Source organism: Nicotiana sylvestris, chromosome 5, assembly GCF_000393655.2.
Source record: "Nicotiana sylvestris chromosome 5, ASM39365v2, whole genome shotgun sequence".
NCBI classification, from domain to species: Eukaryota; Viridiplantae; Streptophyta; class Magnoliopsida; order Solanales; family Solanaceae; genus Nicotiana; species Nicotiana sylvestris.
The window spans coordinates 121,005,446-121,027,216 of record NC_091061.1 but is presented as its reverse complement, the minus strand read 5'-3'; the positions used below and the strand labels follow the sequence as shown (position 1 = coordinate 121,027,216).

Here is a 21,771-nt window from a genome sequence, read left to right as displayed (position 1 = left end):
CCTAGTCAATGCTACCAGGCATGACTATAGCAAGGCATAACCTCAATCTTCAGTCTTCGCAGATTTAATTAGATCATAGGATTGCTTAGTCGGCAAGAGATACTAAGAGGACCAGCATCGAGCGCCTGATGAGTCATCTGGAACCGCATGGTTTCCTCTTCTCAGCTCACAAGAAATTAAGTCATCAACTGCACTAACCATGACCCGAGACCGGCAAATACATACCAATTGTCACACTATAGACAGCAGAATACAGATAACAACAAAGAGGAAGGTCTTCGGATGGCCCAACAATCAAGTATCTACTCCCCTAAACATAAAATAGTCCCAAAAGAAAAAAGAAGAAAATAGGCGGAAAAGATGAGATAACCAATTACTTGACTCGACAGATGGAGGGAAAGCCCTTCAACTCAAGTACGACATCAAAGTTGATCGTAGTCACTATTAAACTATCAGTCAAGGTCAACAATATAAGAGTTAAAATCTGTCCTATGGAGGAATCGTTACTTGGATCAACGGCAATTGACTAATTTTTCCCTTCAAAGAACAAGACAAGTACTAAGAAACCAGGCAATAAGTTCTAGAGACTTCCTCCAATAGGCTGGCTCAAGTTATGCAAGACATAGCAGCAACTAACCAGCTGCAAAATCATCAAATGCTACAGACAATTTCTCTTGGCAAGTCCAGCTAATTCCCGTTAAGGTCAAAGCCACATGGTACAAGTCTCCAGAAAAGGACAACTCTGCGAAAGTTAAATAAGTAGGACAATTTCAAGCAGGCAAGGGACAAGAAAGACAGTCAAATACGAGCTGGGAAATGAGAAAGCCAGCAACATGGAAAAAAAGAAAATACAAGAGACAACTCTTGCCACGCTGAATTCTACATCCACAAGATAAACTTACAGTAAAATCATATTCATTTGAAACAGCAAATCCTAGTTATCTTAGGTGCATTGCTCAAAAGCTCTTTTATCACATGAGAACAGAAATATCAATATTTTCAAGGTTAAAGAACCAGATACCACACATCTGATTACTCATATTGTTCAATGCTTCACCGCTTTCTGGTATGCCTCCTGCTGCTCTTCTTACGGCTAGTTCGCTCTTCAGAATCAGACCCAGAATCTGAATATGAATCAGAAGACTCAGAGGTTGAGCTGTATTTCCGGTGTCTTCTCTTCTTCTGCTGCTTCTTCTTCTTCTTCCTCTTCCTCCTCCTCTCTTCCTCTGAATCAGTTGAAGAACTATAACTTGATTCACTTTCCCCAGAAGAATCATCAGACCTTGTCACTGATGACGCCTCACTGTCAGATTCAAACACTGAAGCCTCACTATCACTCCCGGACTCTGTATCCGACTTATGCTTCCTCTTACTCTTCTTCACAGATTTTTCACTCTTCCTCTCCTTCTCAATATCTGGGTTTTCTAGATCATACGATATTGATACTTTCATTCTCAGTTTTGGATTTTTCAGCTGCTGTGTACGAGACGGTCGTGATATGTAAACCCTCTCATTCTTGCACTCATAAGTCCAGTGCCCTGGCTGGAAACATTTCTGACATTGAGAAGCTGCAGAAAGGGTAGAACCTGAAGCCTTGAGGTCTTTCCTTTCACCCAATCTCACCTGTTTCTCAGTACTCATCAAATACATCTGCCTCTTTGCTTCTTTTCTTTCCTGCCATCGACTGGGTCCTTCTTCCTTCTGGCCATATGCATTGACATTTCTAGCAGCAGCGGCGGCGGCACGCTCAGCCTGAGCACGACTCAAACCCTTTGCAGCTGACAAGGCTGCAACCTTAATCCTTTCTGCTGCATCCTGAGCACCACTTTCCTCATTCTTAGAGGATGCCATGATATTGGCACTCAACAATGAAGAGTCCCCTCTTCGAGTTAAACCTTAATCTCTACCAGTACCCTGGACAGAAAACTAGAGAACAGCACAAAGAGTTAAGGTTAGTAAAAAGATAACCAAAACCCAGCCAAAACATTAAAGTAATCAAAGTATATTCTTTCAACCACATTTTTCGATACAATTTATACTCTTCCAAGTACAGTGCATCCCCAAGTAAAAATCAAAAGATAATGCCTCAATCCCAAGCTAGTTGGTGTCAGCTATATAAATCATAGCATCTACTCAGCCCCATTTCATTCCAAAACCCAATAAAACCAAAGTCTAGTATTCTTTTCAATTACGGGTCTAAGTTAACAGAATTACTAATTAAGGGAGGTATTTGTGTACTTCAAAATCAATCGATGTTGAATGTTTGCTTAGATATTCTAGTAGGTTAATTAGTTAATTAAAGGATATGCATCCTACATATCAAAGGAACAGATACTATTCTATCTTTGACAACCTTATTCCTTTTTCCCCCCTTTTTCCTAATTCAGAAAAAGATTACGAAAGCACAAAAAGAAAGATTGATACATGGGAAACAAATAATAATTGGCAAATTATATTATAAAAGATCGCAAAACAGAAAAATACGAATCTGAGCAGGCTTTCTCAATCCAAATAGACAAAGCAGAAATCATCCAAAAATCAGCATAAGAAAGGTACTAGGGTTTCTGGCCATTTTGCGAAATCTGGGGGAGAGAAAGAGAGATACTAACAACTTGGTTTCGATGGAGAGGAACAGATGTTGCTCCGCAAAAACAGCTTCAATGAGTTGAGCGTCAAAATTGCAAGGGTTATAACTTACTTTGCCGACTTCGGATTAGGTGGACGGGTTTATCCTAAATTCAATTATACTTGCCCGATTTCGTAATGAATGTGGGCTTTTTTGTGATTTTGAACCCATGGGCCTAAAGTCCAAGAGGCCTCATTTGTTTGCACAATCTTAATCATTTAGATCTAGCCCATTAAGAGACTTTCATTAATAGCAAACTATTAATAATATAATACAAAAGATTAGTACTAATTAATGATTAACAAGTATGGCAGTAAAATATTTATATATATAGCATATTTCATTCAATTCAAACAAAAAATAATGATGCTTAAAAAGGCAGTCCTAATATTTAATATCTTTCTGTATTTTTTCTCTTGATACCAATTCATTCCATAACATAAACACAATTAAAATCCATGGTATATTATGTTTATCTAATTGTGTTTAGGTATAAAACTTGTATACACTTTGTCTTCAAAATATCCATTCGTATAATTTTCGTATGATTTGATTCACTCCCCGTAGGATCATATATAACTTCCACGAGTACCACAATATAATTTCAGTATAATTTAGTATGTTTACAATAGAATTTTAGTATAATTTATTATATTCACATTATACTTTTAATATAATAAAGGTTTATTTGAAGTATTTTTTTCAACTGAAACTATCAATGTATGTATTTTGAATATTTAACTGTATAATGATGATATAATTCAAGTACCAATAAATATTTCAAATATAAATATATTACAAGTATGTTTTTGCAATTATTAACTACATAATATCAATGGAAGGTCTTATATATTGTATAATGCTAGTATAATTAATAATGGTATTATGATGACTGTGTTGTTATGTATTTGCAAATCATATATGATATAATTTTGATATAATAATGATACATGGTGTTATGCTTGTACAATAATAGTATCTTGATGTTTCAAGACCTTTTAGATGTATTTTTTTTAATGTAAATTAGTTTTAATATTATATATGAAATAATAGTTGTATAATTATAGTATCATGGCCGGGTGTTTAATGATTCATGGATGATTTAAGGGTGTCTAACGGGCCGGGTCAACCCGTTTCCGGACTGGCCCAGCCCGGTTGAAACCCGAACCAACCGGTACAAAGGGGACCGGGTGGGATGGGTTAATGGGGTAAGGGGGTTGGTTCTTTCACCTTTGTTCAACCGGTTAACCGGACTGGTCAGACCCGGTCAACGAGATTCACTGTAGAACCGGTTAACCAGCCCGGTCCAGCCCAAACCGGTTAACGGCTAGTTGTTTCAAATTTTTTTCAAATGATTGTTACCGTTGGCAACAGTTAGCTGGGCCAAGGGGTCGTTGCCCAACGGCTGTTTTGCACAAACAGCCCTTTTTGGGCCATTTTTTTTAAATTAACACTTTTTGTAATTACTAATTTAGCCCTTTAAAAAAACTACAAATACACCCCCTTCCCCCTTCTTCATTTTTTCACTCATCTCTCATTTCTCAAACTCATATTCTCAAACTCGTATTCTCAGTTATCATTCTCTCATTCTTCACCTATAGTGCAATCAAGTATTTGGCTCTCATTTTTTTAAAAATTTAATTTATCGTATTATTTATTATTTGAAGTTTGAACAATTGACGTTTCTTCGTGGTAACATTGAAGTTGCGAAATCATCAAGTGTTTAATTTATTGCCGAATTCGGTGCACTCCTTCCAACTCTTTCTCTTATTTACTATTTTATTTGCATATTTAATTTTTGCTAGTAGTTAAATTTTTATAATATGTTTAATGTTGCAAAAAGAATTTGTAATAAGGTTACTAATCGGGGAAATAGAAAAAGAGGTACTACTTCAGCATCTGGTAGTAATTTAAATGAATCTACACATATTTCTGAAACATTGCCTGATAATAATATAGATTATGAACAATTACATGAAGATTTCGGTATAGAAGATAATGAATTAGAAATTAAAGATGAGACACCACTTACACCTAGTAATGTTGGAGTTGATAGAAGGGGTGTGGTCGTGGTGCTAGTAGTAGACCACATGTTGCCCCAACAACTAATTGGAGAAAAAGAATTAAGGTTTGGAAATTTTTTGACGAAATAGTAGGTACTGATAGAGTTAAATGCAGACTTTGTAATGGTGATTTTAAACATATGACTGGAGGACAATTAGGGGGGACTGGGACACTCCTATAAAATGGGGCTCTGATGGAGATAGAAATCAAGCAACTCTAAACCCTTTGACTGGAGGACTTATGAAATACGATAAAATGAAGGATCGTGAGGAGTTTGCAAAAATGATTGCTTTGGGTTGTCTACCTTTTTCTTTTGCTTCTTCATCATATCTTATTATGTATATTCAAAGGATTTATAATCCTTTATTTAAAAGTGCCCTAGAAGTACTTGTAGATCTGATATCTTTAAATTTCATGGATAATATCAAACATACATACGTTATTTGTTTAGCCACCTTCCTTGTAGAGTTTCTCTAACTTCTGATATTAGCCATGCTGTTAATGGAAATGATTATTTGATAATTATATGTCATTGGATAGATGATAATTATTGTATGCAAAAACGTATTATCGCTTTTAAATATGATGAAGATCAGAGTCATAATGTTGTGTTTATAAGTACTACTATTTGTGAAGTTGTTAAATTTTATAATCTTTAGAAAAAAGTATTGTGTATGTCTTTTGATAAGCTTCTAACAATAATGCCGCAATTTCAATATTAAAACTGCATTTGCAACCACCACTTGACGAAATTTTTCATGTTAGGTGTGCATGTCATGTTTGTAATTTAATTGTTAAAAGTGGCATTGATTTATTTTCAACTGAGATTACTCATGTTAGAAGAGCAGTTGGTGTTATTCAATGAAATAATAGACAATCTAGAATTAAGGAATTTAAGAATAAGTGTACCGAGCATAACCTTAAGCCCAGATTCATGCCAGGCGAAATTGTTACTAGATGGAATTATACATATATATTTTTAAAATATTGCTACAAATATAGATTCCCAATAACTAAAGTTGCTAATGCGCACTGTACTGATCCAAACCGTATGTGAACAACTACTACTTGGGAGGCCATAAATGATGTTAAATTTTTACATAAATTTTATACAACTATTGTTGCGTTTTGTGGAGCATATTACCCTACTGTTACCATGACTTTAGTACATATAGCTGAAATTTCTTTTCTATTATCTTAATTTAAGAAGAAAGAAAAATATAAGGATGTTGTTGAAAAATTGCAAGCAAAATTCAAAAAATATTTCTTTTTAATTTCTCCGATTTACTTAATTGGTGTTGTTTTAAATCCTTCTATTTAGATGTCTGATTGTCACCAATTAATCAATATTTTATATACTTATATGGAGATTGGACCAACTGAAACCCCAGATATATATATGTTTGTATGAACAAGCTAAATGATTCTTTACAACAATTATATAATTATTATGCAAAAATATTCGATGATGCTACTCTTAATGTAGGCAATGTTAATCCCACTATGCATTGTACCACTTCTACTACTATGGATGATGATGAAGGCCTTGACAGTTTTAATATTTTTTCTATATTTTCTAACACTCAAACCAGTAGCAGGAACATTAATGAACTTCAATTCTACTTGCAAAAGCAAAAAGAGCCTCGCACAAAAAAAAAAATCACCGTTGGGATGGTGACATGAGAATGAAAAGCAATTTCCTGTTCTTTCCACTATGGCTCTGGACGTGCTGAATGTCCCAATTCAACTGTTGCATCAGAGAATGCATTTAGCCAAGCAAGACAACAACTTGGAGACACCCATCACTCATTGGAAAGCAATGCTTTGGAAGTTTTAGTAAGTTTCAGATATTGGATTAAATCAGAACGAAGAAATCAAGGATGTAAAGATGTTGATAGCCCAGAATACGAGAAACTTGGAGATATATTAACACATGGTAACCCATCTGAATTTAACACTCCAGAAGAAGGCCAATCAGTTCATATTGATTATGAAGAACTTACTAAGGCAATGCAAAACCTCTGAATTTACTTGTTAAATGTAAACCTTTCAATTTGTAAGTTTAAATTTTGAAATAAATGTAGCACCTGCAATTTATAAGTGCAATTTTTTTTTTTCCATTTTCATTGTATTCTTTATATTTTTACTTTATATTAATATAAATTACAATAGTTATACAAAATACAAAAAAAAAAAAAAAACATTAACCCGGCCTAGCCCGGCCTCTTGGACCCGTAACCCTTACAGTTCATTTTTTACCCAAATAAACCCGTTAAGTCCGGTAAATCCTAACCCGTAATTGGTCCGATTCGAAACCCGGCCTATTTCAATTTTTCCCTACCCGGCCCACCCGTTTAACGCCCTTAGGGTGATTCAGATGTGATTCGTACCTATGGAATGAATCCTCTGTGATCGTGAGTATGTACAATCCATGGAACGATTATTTTGGAGGAGTCCATCTCCACATAAAAGAGATAAAATCAATTATTTTTCCGTTCTCATATTTGGCTGAAATACATAGAGTTATTTCAGAATAAAAAGTCAAGAAAGAGTTACGAGTGAGAATATGTATGGGATTGCAGAACCTGGTAGTGCTTCCATTGAGGTAATTGGAATTCCAATGGTTTTTACATTAGAAACAGATCAGTAGAAAAAAATAGAAAACGATTCTATAGCTGCTGATTCAACAAAGTAAATTAGGTTAGATTTTTTTAGATTTGGAAGAATGTAAGAGAATATTTGTAAGGCTAAAAATATGGCATAAATTAGGAGTGAAAAACTATAGTTTTAGTATAATGATGAGAGAGATTAAAATAGATCATAACTGATCCCTTGATTTTTGGGCAAGTCATTGGCGTTTAATGTTAAAAATCCATTCTTTTTGTAAATAAATCTGCTATATTTGGAATAAATAAAAAATGCTCTTTAGATAAATAGTCTCAAATATGTGATCTACGATGTAAAAATCTCTAAAAAGTAGATACCTATAATAAAAGAAGGAAAACTACCAGCTATGTTCATTTATAAGTAGCTCATTACAAAAATTGGCTAATTCATAAAATATTACTAATATTAGTCAGTTAGCTATTTGTAGCCAAAAAATGTCAAATTTTTTCTTTCTTTTGAGTGAGTGTTATTAGAATAGATTGGGTATATCTTAAGGAGCTTGAATCTCAGTTTTGGGATGATTTGGTGAAGTTTTGAGGTGGTTTAAATTGAAAATTCTAAGTAAAAACTGAACATGAAAAAAAGAATATGTGTATCATATGTGTATCACATATGTATCATCTTTTTATCAATTATGTATCACATGTATATTCATGTATACCTGTGTGTGAGATACATGCGTGATACATGTTTGATACATGTGTCGCAGAAGAATATTTTGAAATCGATTTAATTACGAATTTTGATAATCCCAGTCCAAATCACCTCCAATCTTCCTCGAATTTTGTATATTGACTTATCTATATGTTTTCAATGAATTTCAATTATATCCATTGAAAAAGTTCCCTTTTTGCTTAGATTTTTGGAATATTGTGTGTATATATAGTATTTCATCACCTTATTTTGCTACCTCATCCATGAAATTTCCTTTCCATCTTACATCTAATATTACTAATCATACTTAAAAATATGGAAGAAGATTTTTGTATGTGATTCTTTGAGATAAAGAACCTTATTTATTTGGATTTTCAATTTTTATATGTGCTTGGCTAATTTCGGTAAGTCTATGACTAATGGCTAGAGGTTGGTAAGTTGAAACCTATTTGGGACATTTCTGTAAGTTTTCCATAAAAGAAAGAAGCCCAAAGCCCAAAGTGAGCAGAATGGCAACGTCCATATCTTAGCTTTGAGATGTTACTGAACCCTACACCTTAGTAGAATTTCATTGATTTATAAGTCATCAAAATTCACCTGGCATGGTAATTGTTTGTATTTTTTAAATATTGTTAATGAACTGATATTCTAATGAAGTTCAGATACTAAGCCTAGATCCAGGCTGACTTTTTCATATTGGGCCTATTAGTAGTTGGGCTTTATTTTCATTTGGGGACCTGACCCTTGTTCGGTTTAGTTAGACACATTATAAATATAACTAGAATCTTCTCTTCTATTTTTAATTAATGAGAATCATTTTTTTACATTATGTGTTCAACATCAGTTTTCTCTCCTCGTCTTAGAGACTAGAGTTTTCTCTCATTCAATCTCCATTTTTATGGCTGTCTTTTAGCTTAGCATGGTATCAGAACGGAGATTCACATAGCTCTCGATGAGTTTTGTCGATTCATCGGTTCATTTTTTTTATTTGCATGAGTTTCATTTTGTCGGCGACGGACAATTCGTGTTTTTCATCAGGATAATTTTGGGGGTTTCTCGGGAAATCACTATGGAAGCTTGCTCTCCTTCGATTAGCTGAACTAGAATTGGTAATATCTTCCATTTCCTCAAGATTTCTCATCGATGTCATAAGTTCTATACCTAGCTTGAGAATTTTAGGTATTTCTTTTATATTGAATATTGTATTTGAGGTTGTTGTTCGATGCATGTATACACTTTCAATTACTTGCTGTATGTACTACGAGAACCATTTAATTGTTAGTTGAACAATAGTATTGTTTGATGAAAATGAGTATTGACGCGTCCATAACCTCCTCAACTGTAGAATCCACCATTAGTCATTCCATGACTCTTCCCATCCTCTATATGTACATCTATCTGATAGTCCAAGAAGCTCACTTGTACCAGTACCTTTTAATGGAACTGGTTGTGCATCCTGGAAGAAAATTTTTCTTATTGTACTGTCTGCAAAGAACAAGGCTAGGATGATCAACGGAAGAATCTCCCAGCTACTTCTCGATTACCCTCTCTATGGCCACTGGGTGAGATGCAACAACATGGTATTGGCATAGTTAAGCAATTCTTTGTCTTGCATTGTGACACTACAAGGGAGATTTGTAGAGATATATAGGAGAGGTATTGGCAGTTTAATGCTAGTAGGTACTATCAAATTCAGAGAGAGATTACTGGTGTCTCTCAAGGGTCTTCTGATATTACTAGTTACTACACCAAACTTAAAAAGCTATGGGATGAGCTGAAGACTGCTTCCTTTGGTCCATCTTGCACATGTGCGACCGAGCCACAATGTGGTGAAGGGAAGAAACTCATCCACTTCCTAACTGGGCTCACTGACACCTATTCCAATGTTAGAAGCAACATCTTAATGATGACTCTTGTGCCAACTCTAGGAAAAGCTTACTTTATGCTTCTTAATGATGAAAATCAAAGAGAAATTCAGTCATCAGGGGTCAACTTCCTCTCAGAGTCTACCTCCTTTTCTGTCAAGTCCTCTCCTGCTCTTTCTCAACCCAATAATACTAACAAGATTTATGCACTCAGAGGGTCAATTTTGACAACAAGAGGGTGACTAGTATTTGCAAATATTGTAAGAAGCCTGGACATTATGTTGACAAGTGCTATATACTCCATGGCTTCCCAATGGACTTCAAATATACTAAGGGAAAGAAGTCTGCAGCTTCTGCTCAAGTTGATAAACTTAGGATGGATTCTTCATCTTCCTTTGAAGGTACAACACCTGCTCCTGCTGATGGATTCACCAAGGAGCAATACCAGCACTTGATGAATCTCTTTCAACAATCTCATTTGACCACACTAATTCAGGATACTCCCACTAGCAATGCTGCCATGGGTGCTTTTGCAGCTGTGTTCTGTAGCCTTGCTGTATATTCTGTTGCCCTGTGTTGTCTTTCAGATTTAAAAGCAAACACTTGGATTCTAGATTCAGGAACAACAAATCATATAACACCTCACAAAGATCTCTTACATAATATTCAACCTTTAACCTTTCCTTTTCTAGCAACACTTCCAAATGGTTATAAAGTAAAAGTCAAATGCACTGGTTCTCTACATCTTTGTGCTGATTTTACTTTGTCTAATGTACTTCTAGTTCCTTCTTTTCAGTTCAATCTTATTTATGTTCCCCAATTAGTTTCTCAATTCAACTTTACAATCATCTTTACCAAATTTTCTTGTCTTATACATGGCCTTTCTCTGAAGAGGCCATTGGAAATTGGTAGAGCACTAAATGGGTTATATGTCATTCAATCATCCTTTGAGTTTCCTAAACTTGTTTCATTTGTAAATGCCATTTCAGCTACTACTTCTTTACCCAAATGTGATCATAGTGCTTGTACTACCTCTTGTAATCATATTACTTCAAGCAATAAAGCTGATTTCTTTTGGCATCAACAATTAGGTCATATGCCTTTTTCTAAAATGAAAACTATTTCTTATTTGTCTGATAAGTTGTCTTCCAAGCAATTTTTATATGTTCTGTATGTCCTTTATCTAGACAACAAAAACTTCCTTTTCCAGATAGTTCTATTAAATCTACTCATCCCTTTCAACTTGTTCATGTTGACTTGTGGGGTCCCTATCATACTAGAACATATCATGGATTCATATACTTTCTAACTATTGTGGATGACTACTCTAGTCTCTTGGACTCATTTGCTCTCTTGTAAGAGCAATGCCTTCAATCTCATTAAAGCATTTGTCTTTATGGTCAAAATTCATTTTCACACTTCTATTCAAACACTTAGATCAGACAATGCTTTTGAACTTGGTTCCAACTATAAGTTGCTTTCTTCTTTGATGAATCTAGCATCATTCATCAGACCACTGTACCTCACACTCCCCGGCAGAATGGGGTGGTTGAAAGGAAATATAAGCATCTCTTAGAAACCTCTAGGGGCTTGTTTTTTCAGTCCAAACTTCCTATAAAGTACTAGGGTGACTGTGTCTTAATAACTACCTATCTCATTAATAGGTTTCCTCCCCATGTTATTCAGAACATCTCTCCCTATGAGAACTTGCATGGTCATCCTCCCATTTATAAATATTTGAGGACTTTTGGCTGCTTGTGTTATGCCACATTACCTAAAATAAAGAGGGACAAGTTTCAACCTAGAGCCTCTCTATGCATATTTCTGGGCTACCCCTTGGGCAAAAAAGGTTATAAACTTTTGAACTTAGACACTTATTCTATCTTCTTTTCTAGGAATGTCACCTTTCATGAGCACATCTTTGCCTACCACTCTTCTATTCCTTCTTCTGTCCCTCCTTCTTATTTAGTGTCTACCCCTACTCCTGCCTTCTTTGAGGATATTCAACCTCCTGCTCCTACTCCTCCTTCTGACCATCCCTTTACACCTTTCCTCTCTTTCCCTTCTTCTCCTTCTACTAAGGTACCTTTTTCTTCTACACCTCCCCCCTCTTTTGCCCCTCCTCCTGCACCTTCTTTAGATCCTTTTCCTTACATACATTTCACTAGAGACACTAATCCTCCAGTTATCTTAAGAATTACATCTGTACCTTTGTCAGTTCTGCTACTCCATACAAGTTTTCCCCACTAGCTTCCTCTTTTCATGAACCTCAGCATTTTTAGCAAGTTGCCCCTCACCCTGCATGGCAAGATGCTATACTCAAGGAATTTCAGACCTTGGATGCCAATCATACTTAAGATATTATGCCTTCACCACCTAGCAAGAAGGCTATTACTTGCAAGTAGGTGTATAAGGTCAAACAGAGGAGTGATGAGTCTATTAAAAGGTATAAGTCCAAGCTGGTCATCAGGGGTATTCTCAACAAGAAAGCATACATTAGACTGAAACTTTCAGCCATGTGGTAAAAATTACTACCATCAAATATCACCCGACCCTTTCTATCCAACACAACTAGACTGCTCATAAATTGGATGTCAACAATGCATTTTTGCATGGTGACCTTCATGAAGAGGTCTACATGAAGATCCCCTTGGGCCTCACTGTCACCACTACATCCTCTGATCCTCTTTTGGCTTATAGGCTGAGGAAATCTCTTTATGGCTTCAAGCAGGCCTCAAGGTAGTAGTTTTCCAAGCTTTTTTCCCCCAGCAAGAATGACTCATCTCTATTTACCAAGCTTTCTACCTCCTCCATTGTTCTTTTGGTAGTTTATGTATATGACATTCTCTTGGCTGGCAATGACTCTATTTAAATGGTTGCCTTGAAATCATTTCTAGATCAACAGTTTAAAATAATGGACTTTGGTTCTGTGCACTACTTCCTTGGTCTTGAGGTCACCAAAGTTCTTCAAGGTTATGTTGTCAACTAGTACAAGTACACTAGGGACCTCCTTCAAGAATTTCACTATCTTGATGTGAAGCATGTTCTTACTCCACTTGATTCGCATACTAAGCACTCCCCCGATGTTGGGGATCCCCTTCCTGATCCTTCATTGTATATGAGGCTCATTGGCAAGCTAAATTTCCTCCAACACATCACGCCACATATCTCTTTATCGGTGCAGCATATCAGCTAGTTTTTGGTATCTTCTTAGGTGCCTCACATGTTGGTTGCTCTACATGTCCTTAGGTATCTTATCAATTCTCCTTCCAAGGGTATTCTCCTCAACACATAGCTGACTTTTCACTATAGGACTACTCTGATTCAGATTGGGATGCTTTCCTAATCTCCAAGAAATCTGTCACTGGGTACTACATTATTCTTGGGGGTTCTCCTATTTCTTAGAATCCAAGAAGCAACAAATTATTTCTTTATCTATTGCAGAGGCTGAATATCAAACTCTCAGAAAGGTTGTTGTTGAGGTTACCTGGTTGGTTCGTTTGCTTTGTGATATAGGTCTGATGATCTCTTCCCATATTTCTGTGTTTTGTGACAGTCAAGCTGCACCTCATATTGCTAAAATTCTCATATTTCACGAGCGTACCAAGCATATAGAGTTTGATTGTCTTTATGTGCGTGATGTTCTTTCCACTAGCTTAATCTCTCTTCAGCATATCTCCACTACTCACCAACTTGCTGATATTTTGACTAAAGCTTTGACAGGTGTTCCTCATCACAGATTGTTGTCCAAGTTGGGTGTGTTCCCACCCTCCAGCTTGAGGGAGGTGATGGAGTTCAGATACTAAGCCCAGATCCAGGCTGACTTTTTCATATTGGGACTATTTGTAGTTGGGCTTTATTTTCATTTAAGGACTTCAACCCTTATCCGGTTTAGTTAGATACATTATAAATATAAATAGAACCTTCTCTTCTATTTTTTAATTCATGAGAATCATTCTTTTATTTTCCTCATGTAGTCAACATCAGTTCTCTCTCCTCGTCTTAGAGACTAGGGTTTTCTCTCATTCAATCTCCATTATTATGACTGTCTTTTAGCTTAACATATTCACTATATGGTGCCTTGTTGTGGCTCACGCATACTCGATGGAGGGCTTTGAAAATTTATGTAGAATTTACTGCAAGGCTATGTCTTTTGTTAATATTAATTGGGCCAATCGATAATGCACAATATTGGCATTTTTACCGTGTGTTGCAGGCAAGTCAAAAATTTAACATTCCTGATAATTATATTACATTACATGGTAATATTCTTAGTTGCTGATATGCTTTATATGTTTTTTAATTTATAACTATATGTAGATTTTGATGTGGAGGCTTTTATAGTATCAACAATTCTTGATTCCACATCAAGGATGGATTTATGCAGTTTATATGTGTGAGCTGATGTTAATTCCTGCCATGCTAGAGGGGATATATTCTTTAATTTAAAACATTAGAGGGGATTTTTTATCAACAACATCAATATTTCTTTATCAAAGGCAACTACAATTTTAAATAAGTGGAGGAAAAAAGACACAATTACAAGTTCTTATTTGGATATTTAAAAAGTGTTCTTATGCTTTCTCTTAATGAAAGTTGTTTGGGTATATTTTGCATTAATATGATTTTGCTCATGAAGTTGAAAAAAAATCAAAAGATAAAGTACCCGAATTTTCTGCTCAGTTCCAGCGTAAAACATCTGTTTACAATGACATATTGTTCTTGTTCCATAAGTATTTCATCACTTTATACTATTTTGATATTTATACTAAATTCGACTTTTCTACATTTCTTTAATGTAAACAATATATCTTTGTGTTAAGTAATTGTAATTTTTTGGGACAAAAATTTTCTAAAAATATAAAATATTCTACATAATCCCATTCTCTTGAAGTTTTAATCTTTCAAAATTGCCAGGTTCACAGTTACCTTGGTGGAACTTTTTCAAGGCTCTAATGAAGCAGTAGTATCATTATGTTTCTTCTTGACTCTTGAGTTTGAACGGTGTAGAGAGGAGATATATTGTAAAGATCTTGCCAGTTAACAATACACAAATGTCGAGTCAAGGGTGCATGCATAAGTTGTAGTTATGCATGGTGAAAATGTTCTTCGTTTCCTACCCACAAGCCACAACAGCAGAAGGAGAAGGGAGTGAAATTCAGCATGTATAGACCTAGAAAGTATGATGACCCGATAGGTTGTTTTGAGTACTAGCCCTTATTTTTGTATTACGTGACCTCTATTAGCTTCATTTGACATTTCTCGATTTGCGTGCATAACCCATGTCTTTTCAGAAAGTTTTTACGTAAAAATTTGAAGAAAATATGATTTTTGGCTTTAAAAATAACTTGAGTTGACTATAATCAATATTTTATGTAAACGACCTCGAATCGGTATTTGACGGTTCTGGTAGGTCCGTATTATGATTTTGGACTTGCGTGTATACCCAAAAGTGAATTCAGAGCTCCTTAGGTTGATTTAACTTGTTTAATTTGCCGAAAGCTAGTATTTGAAGGTTTGATCGTAGGTTTATGTTGTGGCTATTGGATTTAGATTTTGATTTTCGGACTTGGTATAGGTCCGTTTTGCTCATTAAAACTTGTTGGAAAAATTTGGTCTAGGTCGGAGTTAGTTTGATAGGATTCGGATGATTGGTTGTGATTTTAGAGGTTCTTGAATTTTCTTTGAAATTTCATGCATTTTGATGTCTGATTCGTAGATCTAGATGTTATTTTGGTATTTTGATCATTCGAGCGAGTTTGTATGATGTTATTACATTTGTGTGCATATTTGGTTTGGAGCCTGAGGGCTCGGATGAGTTTTGGATAGGCTACGCCTACGAACCATTTCGAACTTAGGAATTATTGGTTTTCAGTTGTTTCTGATGTGTGGTGTTTTGTGCTTCACGGTCGAGAAACTACTCTCACAATCGCGAAGGGGAGTTTGGTATTGGGGCAGATTTGTTCTTCGTGAACTCGAGGATCTGGTCGCGAATGCGAAGTAGTTGGGGGGGGGGGGCTTACCTTTCGCAAACACGTCAAGCCTACCATGAACGTGAAGCTTTGTGGGGATCTGGGGAAGGACAACCAGTTACTCTTCGTGAACGCGGATGTTGGCTCATGAACGCGAAGGCAGGGGGAGTAAGACTTTACGAATGCGAATAGTACCTCACGAATGCGAAGGTCTTTTGGCCGCTGCCCTTTGCAAACGCGTCAGGTGCTTCGCGAACGCTAAGAACACCTGATGCACAGGTATTAAAACATCTAAAAGTCGGTATTTGAACCATGTTTCATCATTTTCAAGTTAGAGCTCAGCCTAGAGGCGATGTTGAAGAGCTTTTTAATCCCAACTTCATTGGTGAGTAAATTTTCACTTGCTTTGTTCCATTTTCACAAACACCCATTGATTTTAACCTTTAATCTAGGATTTTTCATGGGAGAAATTGGGAAATTTGGTAGAAATTGAGAATTTTGTAAAATTGAGAATTTTGTAAAATTGAGATTTAGACCTCAAATTTAGGTCGAATTTCGAAACAAATCACATAACCGGGCTCGGGGGTGAATAGTTAATTGGGTTTTGGTTTGAATTTTGGATTCTGACCAAGCGAGCATGGGGTTGACTTTTGTTGATTATGTCATGCCCCAAGCCCGGGGGCGAGACCAACACTCGGTGCCTCATCTATCATTGCGTACTAACTTGCGACTCAGGAACTCTGGACATATAATGTCATACTTTGGCCAGAGGCCACATTGCAAGATAATTTGCGAAGCAAAATATAAAGCTGAATGGAAGCTAATGCTGACTAAATGTCAATATAAAGCTGGGACGGCAAGGCCATCATAACTAGTATAACTGACAAGCCAACAACATATGCGTACAGGGCCTACAAGCCCAGCATACTGTATTAACTGACAGGATATGTCTACAAGCCTCTACCGATACAGGGCCCCGACCTACCCATAACCTATCTACATATATACACAAGATGTATATCAAACTTCTAGACCCGGCAACTCCGAAGGACGGGGAACTTACCGATAAAGCTGAACTCGGGCAACACCTATTGAGGAGGTCTACCCGTCTGTCTATCTGAACCTGCACACATGAAATGTAGCTCCCCTAGAAGGGGACGTCAATACAAAATAATGTACCGAGTATGTAAGGCAATATACTGAAAGTTGAAACTGAACTGATAATATAATATCTGATAGCAACTGGAAGTCAAAGAAAATCTAAATATATGCTCATTTGTTGATACTGACTCAACTCTCTTAATATAGTGAGTAAAATAGTTGCCCGGCCTTTTAAGGCTCGGTATATATATATATATATATATATATATATATATATATATATATATATATATATATATATATATATATATATATATATTTGCTCTGTCGTAGTAGGCTCACTCATAGGCACTCGACCATACTAGGCTCTGTATTTCGGCCATGATGGGCTCGCTCATAGGCGCTCGACCACAGTAAGCTCGGTATATAACTTACCATCTGATCAGAGGTTGTCCAATAGGGACCTGCCCATCGATTATAGCTCGATGTAATGAAAATACTGTGGTACTGTATATATATAGACTCTCTGCTCTCTTGACTAGAAGAAGAAAATACTCAAATGAATATGAAGTCTCGATAAAGAAAATATTGTAACTTGCGAGTCTAGCAAAATATACGTAAATTCCGGGATATGAATTTTTCTTTATGCCTCTTTATCAAACTCGTGTAATTATGAGATCATGCCAAAATGAAAGAAGAGCTTAGCCTTAACATATCTAGAGTAGGAAAAAATTCTGTATGATATTCTTGGACAATGTTGCACCGTACTCCGTTAGAATTGCAAAATTTTACGCTGCTAAAGTTCCAATAATTATTTGTGAATGAAATTTGAATGGCTAACGTTTAGGATCTGACTTAAGTGTCTTTGAGAATGCAATTTGAAAGAGTTACAAGAATGGCTAATGTTTTCTCTCTTCTGATTGTAATGTCCATGTATTGAAATATTTGGAATGGGTTTTGCAAGAATTTCTAATGTCTCCCTCTTCTGATAATGCCTTAGTATTGAAATATTAGGAAATGAGCTTTTGCAAGAATTGTAGTATGGTCATTTTTGGAAGTCTTAAAGTGTTTGAGGTGTCTTCCAATTATCGTATCACGATGCCACTTAATCTAATGTGACCATGAGTCACTTACTTGCTAGTCGCTTGCTGCTACGTAGGGGTGGGGTGGGGTGGTTTTTTTTAATCTTTATCCACTTATTAGGTAATTAGGTAATGTCCCGTTATCCGGTAATTAACCAATTACTCGCATAATTAAGAATTATCTCAAATTATCTAAAATTCTACTTATTTTCTTTATACATCTTACTATCACGGTCATATAGTACCTTGTATGGTACTAGTCCATAAATATCGGGTATTATCGCTTGACTCGTATTTTATCCCAAATCGACAACGTTCAGCAAAACTCATTTTCTTTAATTCGTGTACCCTTTCCTTCATGCCACTTACTTATTGCTTGTTATAAATAGCATAAATATACTAACATCCAGATAATCTCATCCCCAAGTCTACGTCAATTAACTGAAGACAAAACTTTAACGTACGAAAAATGCGAGATGTAACATCCTTCCCTCCATTAGAAACATTCGTCCTCGAATGTCTACTCTTAGATACTTTGGGAAAATTTTTGCCGGAGTCTTTTTCGTACACTAGACTAAAACCAACCTGTATGCAGCTAGAAAATATACTATACATGCCACACATGACCATTGTCTATAAATAGCAACACTTGGCTTCACACAACTGTCCATTATAAACTTTGAGAGTAAAAAATGAGAGCTTACCTGATGACCTACTAGCCTGAATAGAGTTGTGCTGAGGTATCCCACCTCGATCCTTATCTTCAGTTTGAAATAGGTGGGGGTATTTAGACTTCATTTCTTCCTCTACTTTACACGTTATCTCTTCCACCTTCTTGCTTCTCCATAAAACCTTCACGGATGCTATCTCCTTATTTCATAGCTTGCGGATTTGTCGGTCTAGGATGACAACCGGAATTTCCTTGTATGACAAGTCCTCTATAATATGTACATCATCCGTGGGCACCACACGGGTAGGATCACCGATGCACTTTCGTAACATAGATACGTGACATACCGGATAGACAGACTCCAATTCCGAGGGCAATTCTAACTCATAAGCTACTTGGCCCACTCTCCGAATAATACTATATGGCCCAATATACCGTGGTCTAAGTTTGCCTTTCTTGCTAAACCTCATCACACCCTTCATAGGTGACACCTTCAAGAATACCTAATCATTAACCTTGAACTCTAAATCTCGTCGCCGCACGTCAGAATATGACTTCTGACGACTTTGAGCTATCAATAGTTGCTCCCGGATATGCTTTACTTTTTCTATGGCCTGCTGAACCAGGTCTGACCCATGTAACCTAGGTTCTCTAACATCAAACCACCCTATAGGAGATCTGCACTTACGCCCATACAAAGCCTCGTATAGAGCCATATGGATACTGGAGTGGTAACTATTATTATATGCAAACTCGATAAGAGGTAGATGTTCATGCCAACTTCTTTTAAAATACAGCACACATGCTCATAACGTATCCTCGAGCTTCTAAATTGTGCGCTAGGCCTGTCCATCAGTTTGTGGATGAAAAGATGTGTTGATATTCACCTGAGTCCCTAGACCCTTCTGAAATGACCTCCAAAAATATGCTGTAAACTGGACCCCATGGTCAGATATAATGGATATTGGCACTCCGTGTAGTCGCACTATCTCTTTAATATACAACTTTGCATAATCTTCTATTGTATATGTAGATCTGACCGGTAGGAAATGAGCTGATTTCGTGAGCCTATCAACTATCACCCATATGGAATCAAACTTACTATAAGAATGAGGTAAACCTGTGATAAAGTCCATGTTTATCGCCTCCCATTTCCATGTCGGGATCTCTATAGTCTGCATTAGCCCTCCGAGGTTCTGGTGCTCTATCTTCACTTGCTAGCAACTAGGACACTGAGCGACATACTCAGCAATGTTCTTCTTCATATTGTTCCACCAATACATATCCTTAATGTCATGATACATCTTCGTAGACCCAGGGTGAATGGAGTACCACGAATAATGTGCCTCTGACATAATCTTGTCTTGTAGCCCTACTACATCTGGAGCACACAAACGACCCCTGTAGCTGTGGAACTCGCTCTCTCAATTCGACCAACTCTAGGTCCTCGTACTGCCTCTCCTTTACTTCAGCTATGAGAGATGATTTTACAGTATTTTGGAGTATAACTCCACCATTGCCAGAGTCTACTAACCGAACCCCCAAACAAGCTAATTGATGAATCTCTCTAGTTAATTCTCTTTTTTCGGGCTCTACATGTGTTAAGCTACCCATAGATCGGTGACTTAAGGCATCTGCTACAATATTAGCTTTCCCTAGATGGTAGAGAATGTTAACATCGTAATCTTTCAATAACTCAAGCCATCGCATCTGTTGCAAATTCAACTCTTTTTGCTTGAAGATATATTGCAGGTTTTTATGATTTGTGAACACATCAACATGAACACCATATAAATAATGCCACCATATCTTAAGTGCATAGGCAACCACAGCTAATTCGAGGTCGTGGGTCGGGTAATTCCGCTCATGCTTCCTTAACTGCCTTGAAGCATATGCAATTACCTTCCTATGTTGCATCAGGACATACCCTAACCCGACACTTGAGGCATCACAATCATGGCATAACCATTTGGACCCTCTAGAAGAGCTAAAACTGACGCTGAGGTCAACCTGTTCTTAAGCTCTTGTAAACTCTGCTCACAAGCCTCTGTCCACTGAAACTTAGTTGCTTTCTGTGTCAACTTCGTTAATGGTGTTGAAAGAGAAGAAAAACCCTCTAAGAACCTCTGGTAGTATCCCGCTAATCCTAGAAGCAACAAAAATCTATTGGAGTGATAGGTCTAGGCCAGGATTTCACAGCCTCAATCTTCTGAGTGTCTACCTTTATACCTCCATCAGATACAATGTGCCCCAAGAATGCTACAGACTTCAACCAGAACTCACATTTAGAAAACTTAGCATACAATTTATTATCACAGAGGGTTTGGAGTATCGCTAGCAGGTGGTCTGCATGCTCATCCTCTGAACGTGAATAAACCAAAATATTATCAATAAAGACTATCACGAACATATCTAAATATGGCCGGAATAGGCTGTTCATCAAGTCCATAAATATGGCAGGTGCATTCGTTAACCCGAAGAACATGACAAGAAACTCAAAGTGGCCATATCTGGTCCTGAAAGCTATCTTAGGGATATCTCTCTCCCAAACCCTAACCTGGTGGTACCCCGACCTCAAATCTATCTTTGAAAAGCATCTAGATCCCTGCAACTGATCGAACAAATCGTCTATCCTTGGAAGTGGATACTTATTCTTAATAGTTACCTTGTTCAGTTGCCTGTTATCAATGCACATCCTCAGCGAGCCGTCTTTCTTTCGCATAAATAGTACCGGTGCACCCCAAGGTGAAGTACTAGGCCTTGATGAAACCTTTCTCTAGCAAATCTTTTAACTACTCCTTCAACTCCTTCAATTCAGCAGGTGCCATTCTATATGGAATGATGGATATTGGTTGCGTTCCCGGAAGCAAATCGATGCCAAAATCAATCTCTCGCTCTGGAGGAATATTTGGAAGTTCATTTGGAAATACATCTGCATACTCTTTGGCTACTGGAATAGACTGACGTGTAGGTATCTTAGCATCTGCATCTTTAACTCGCACAATATGATAAATGCACCCTTTTGCGATCATTTTCCTCGCCTTCAGATAGGAAATAAAATTACCTTTGG

At 36.7% G+C, this 21,771-nt stretch overlaps 2 protein-coding genes across 3 annotated transcripts; one reads left to right on the top strand and one right to left on the bottom strand.

Annotated features, from left to right (window-relative positions):
- Positions 1 to 834: 834 nt before the first annotated feature.
- On the bottom strand, positions 835 to 2,715 carry LOC104230811 (uncharacterized). Of its 2 annotated transcripts, none has more exons than XM_009783699.2 (2): positions 2,610 to 2,715; positions 835 to 1,926 (listed from the first exon to the last, which is right to left on the bottom strand). In XM_009783699.2, exon 2 carries the CDS (start codon positions 1,849 to 1,851, stop codon positions 1,054 to 1,056), a length of 798 nt encoding a protein of 265 aa, XP_009782001.1. In that variant the 5' UTR covers positions 1,852 to 1,926; positions 2,610 to 2,715; the 3' UTR covers positions 835 to 1,053. The 2 variants fall into 2 exon arrangements, with proteins under 2 accessions (XP_009782001.1, XP_009782002.1); XM_009783700.2 differs by having other exon boundaries at positions 2,485 to 2,638.
- Positions 2,716 to 10,189: 7,474 nt separating this feature from the next.
- Positions 10,190 to 13,682, top strand: LOC138869237 (uncharacterized). Its single transcript, XM_070146839.1, has 4 exons — positions 10,190 to 11,046; positions 11,772 to 11,958; positions 12,452 to 12,615; positions 13,205 to 13,682. Exons 1-4 carry the CDS (start codon positions 10,190 to 10,192, stop codon positions 13,680 to 13,682), a joined length of 1,686 nt encoding a protein of 561 aa, XP_070002940.1.
- Positions 13,683 to 21,771: the final 8,089 nt, after the last annotated feature.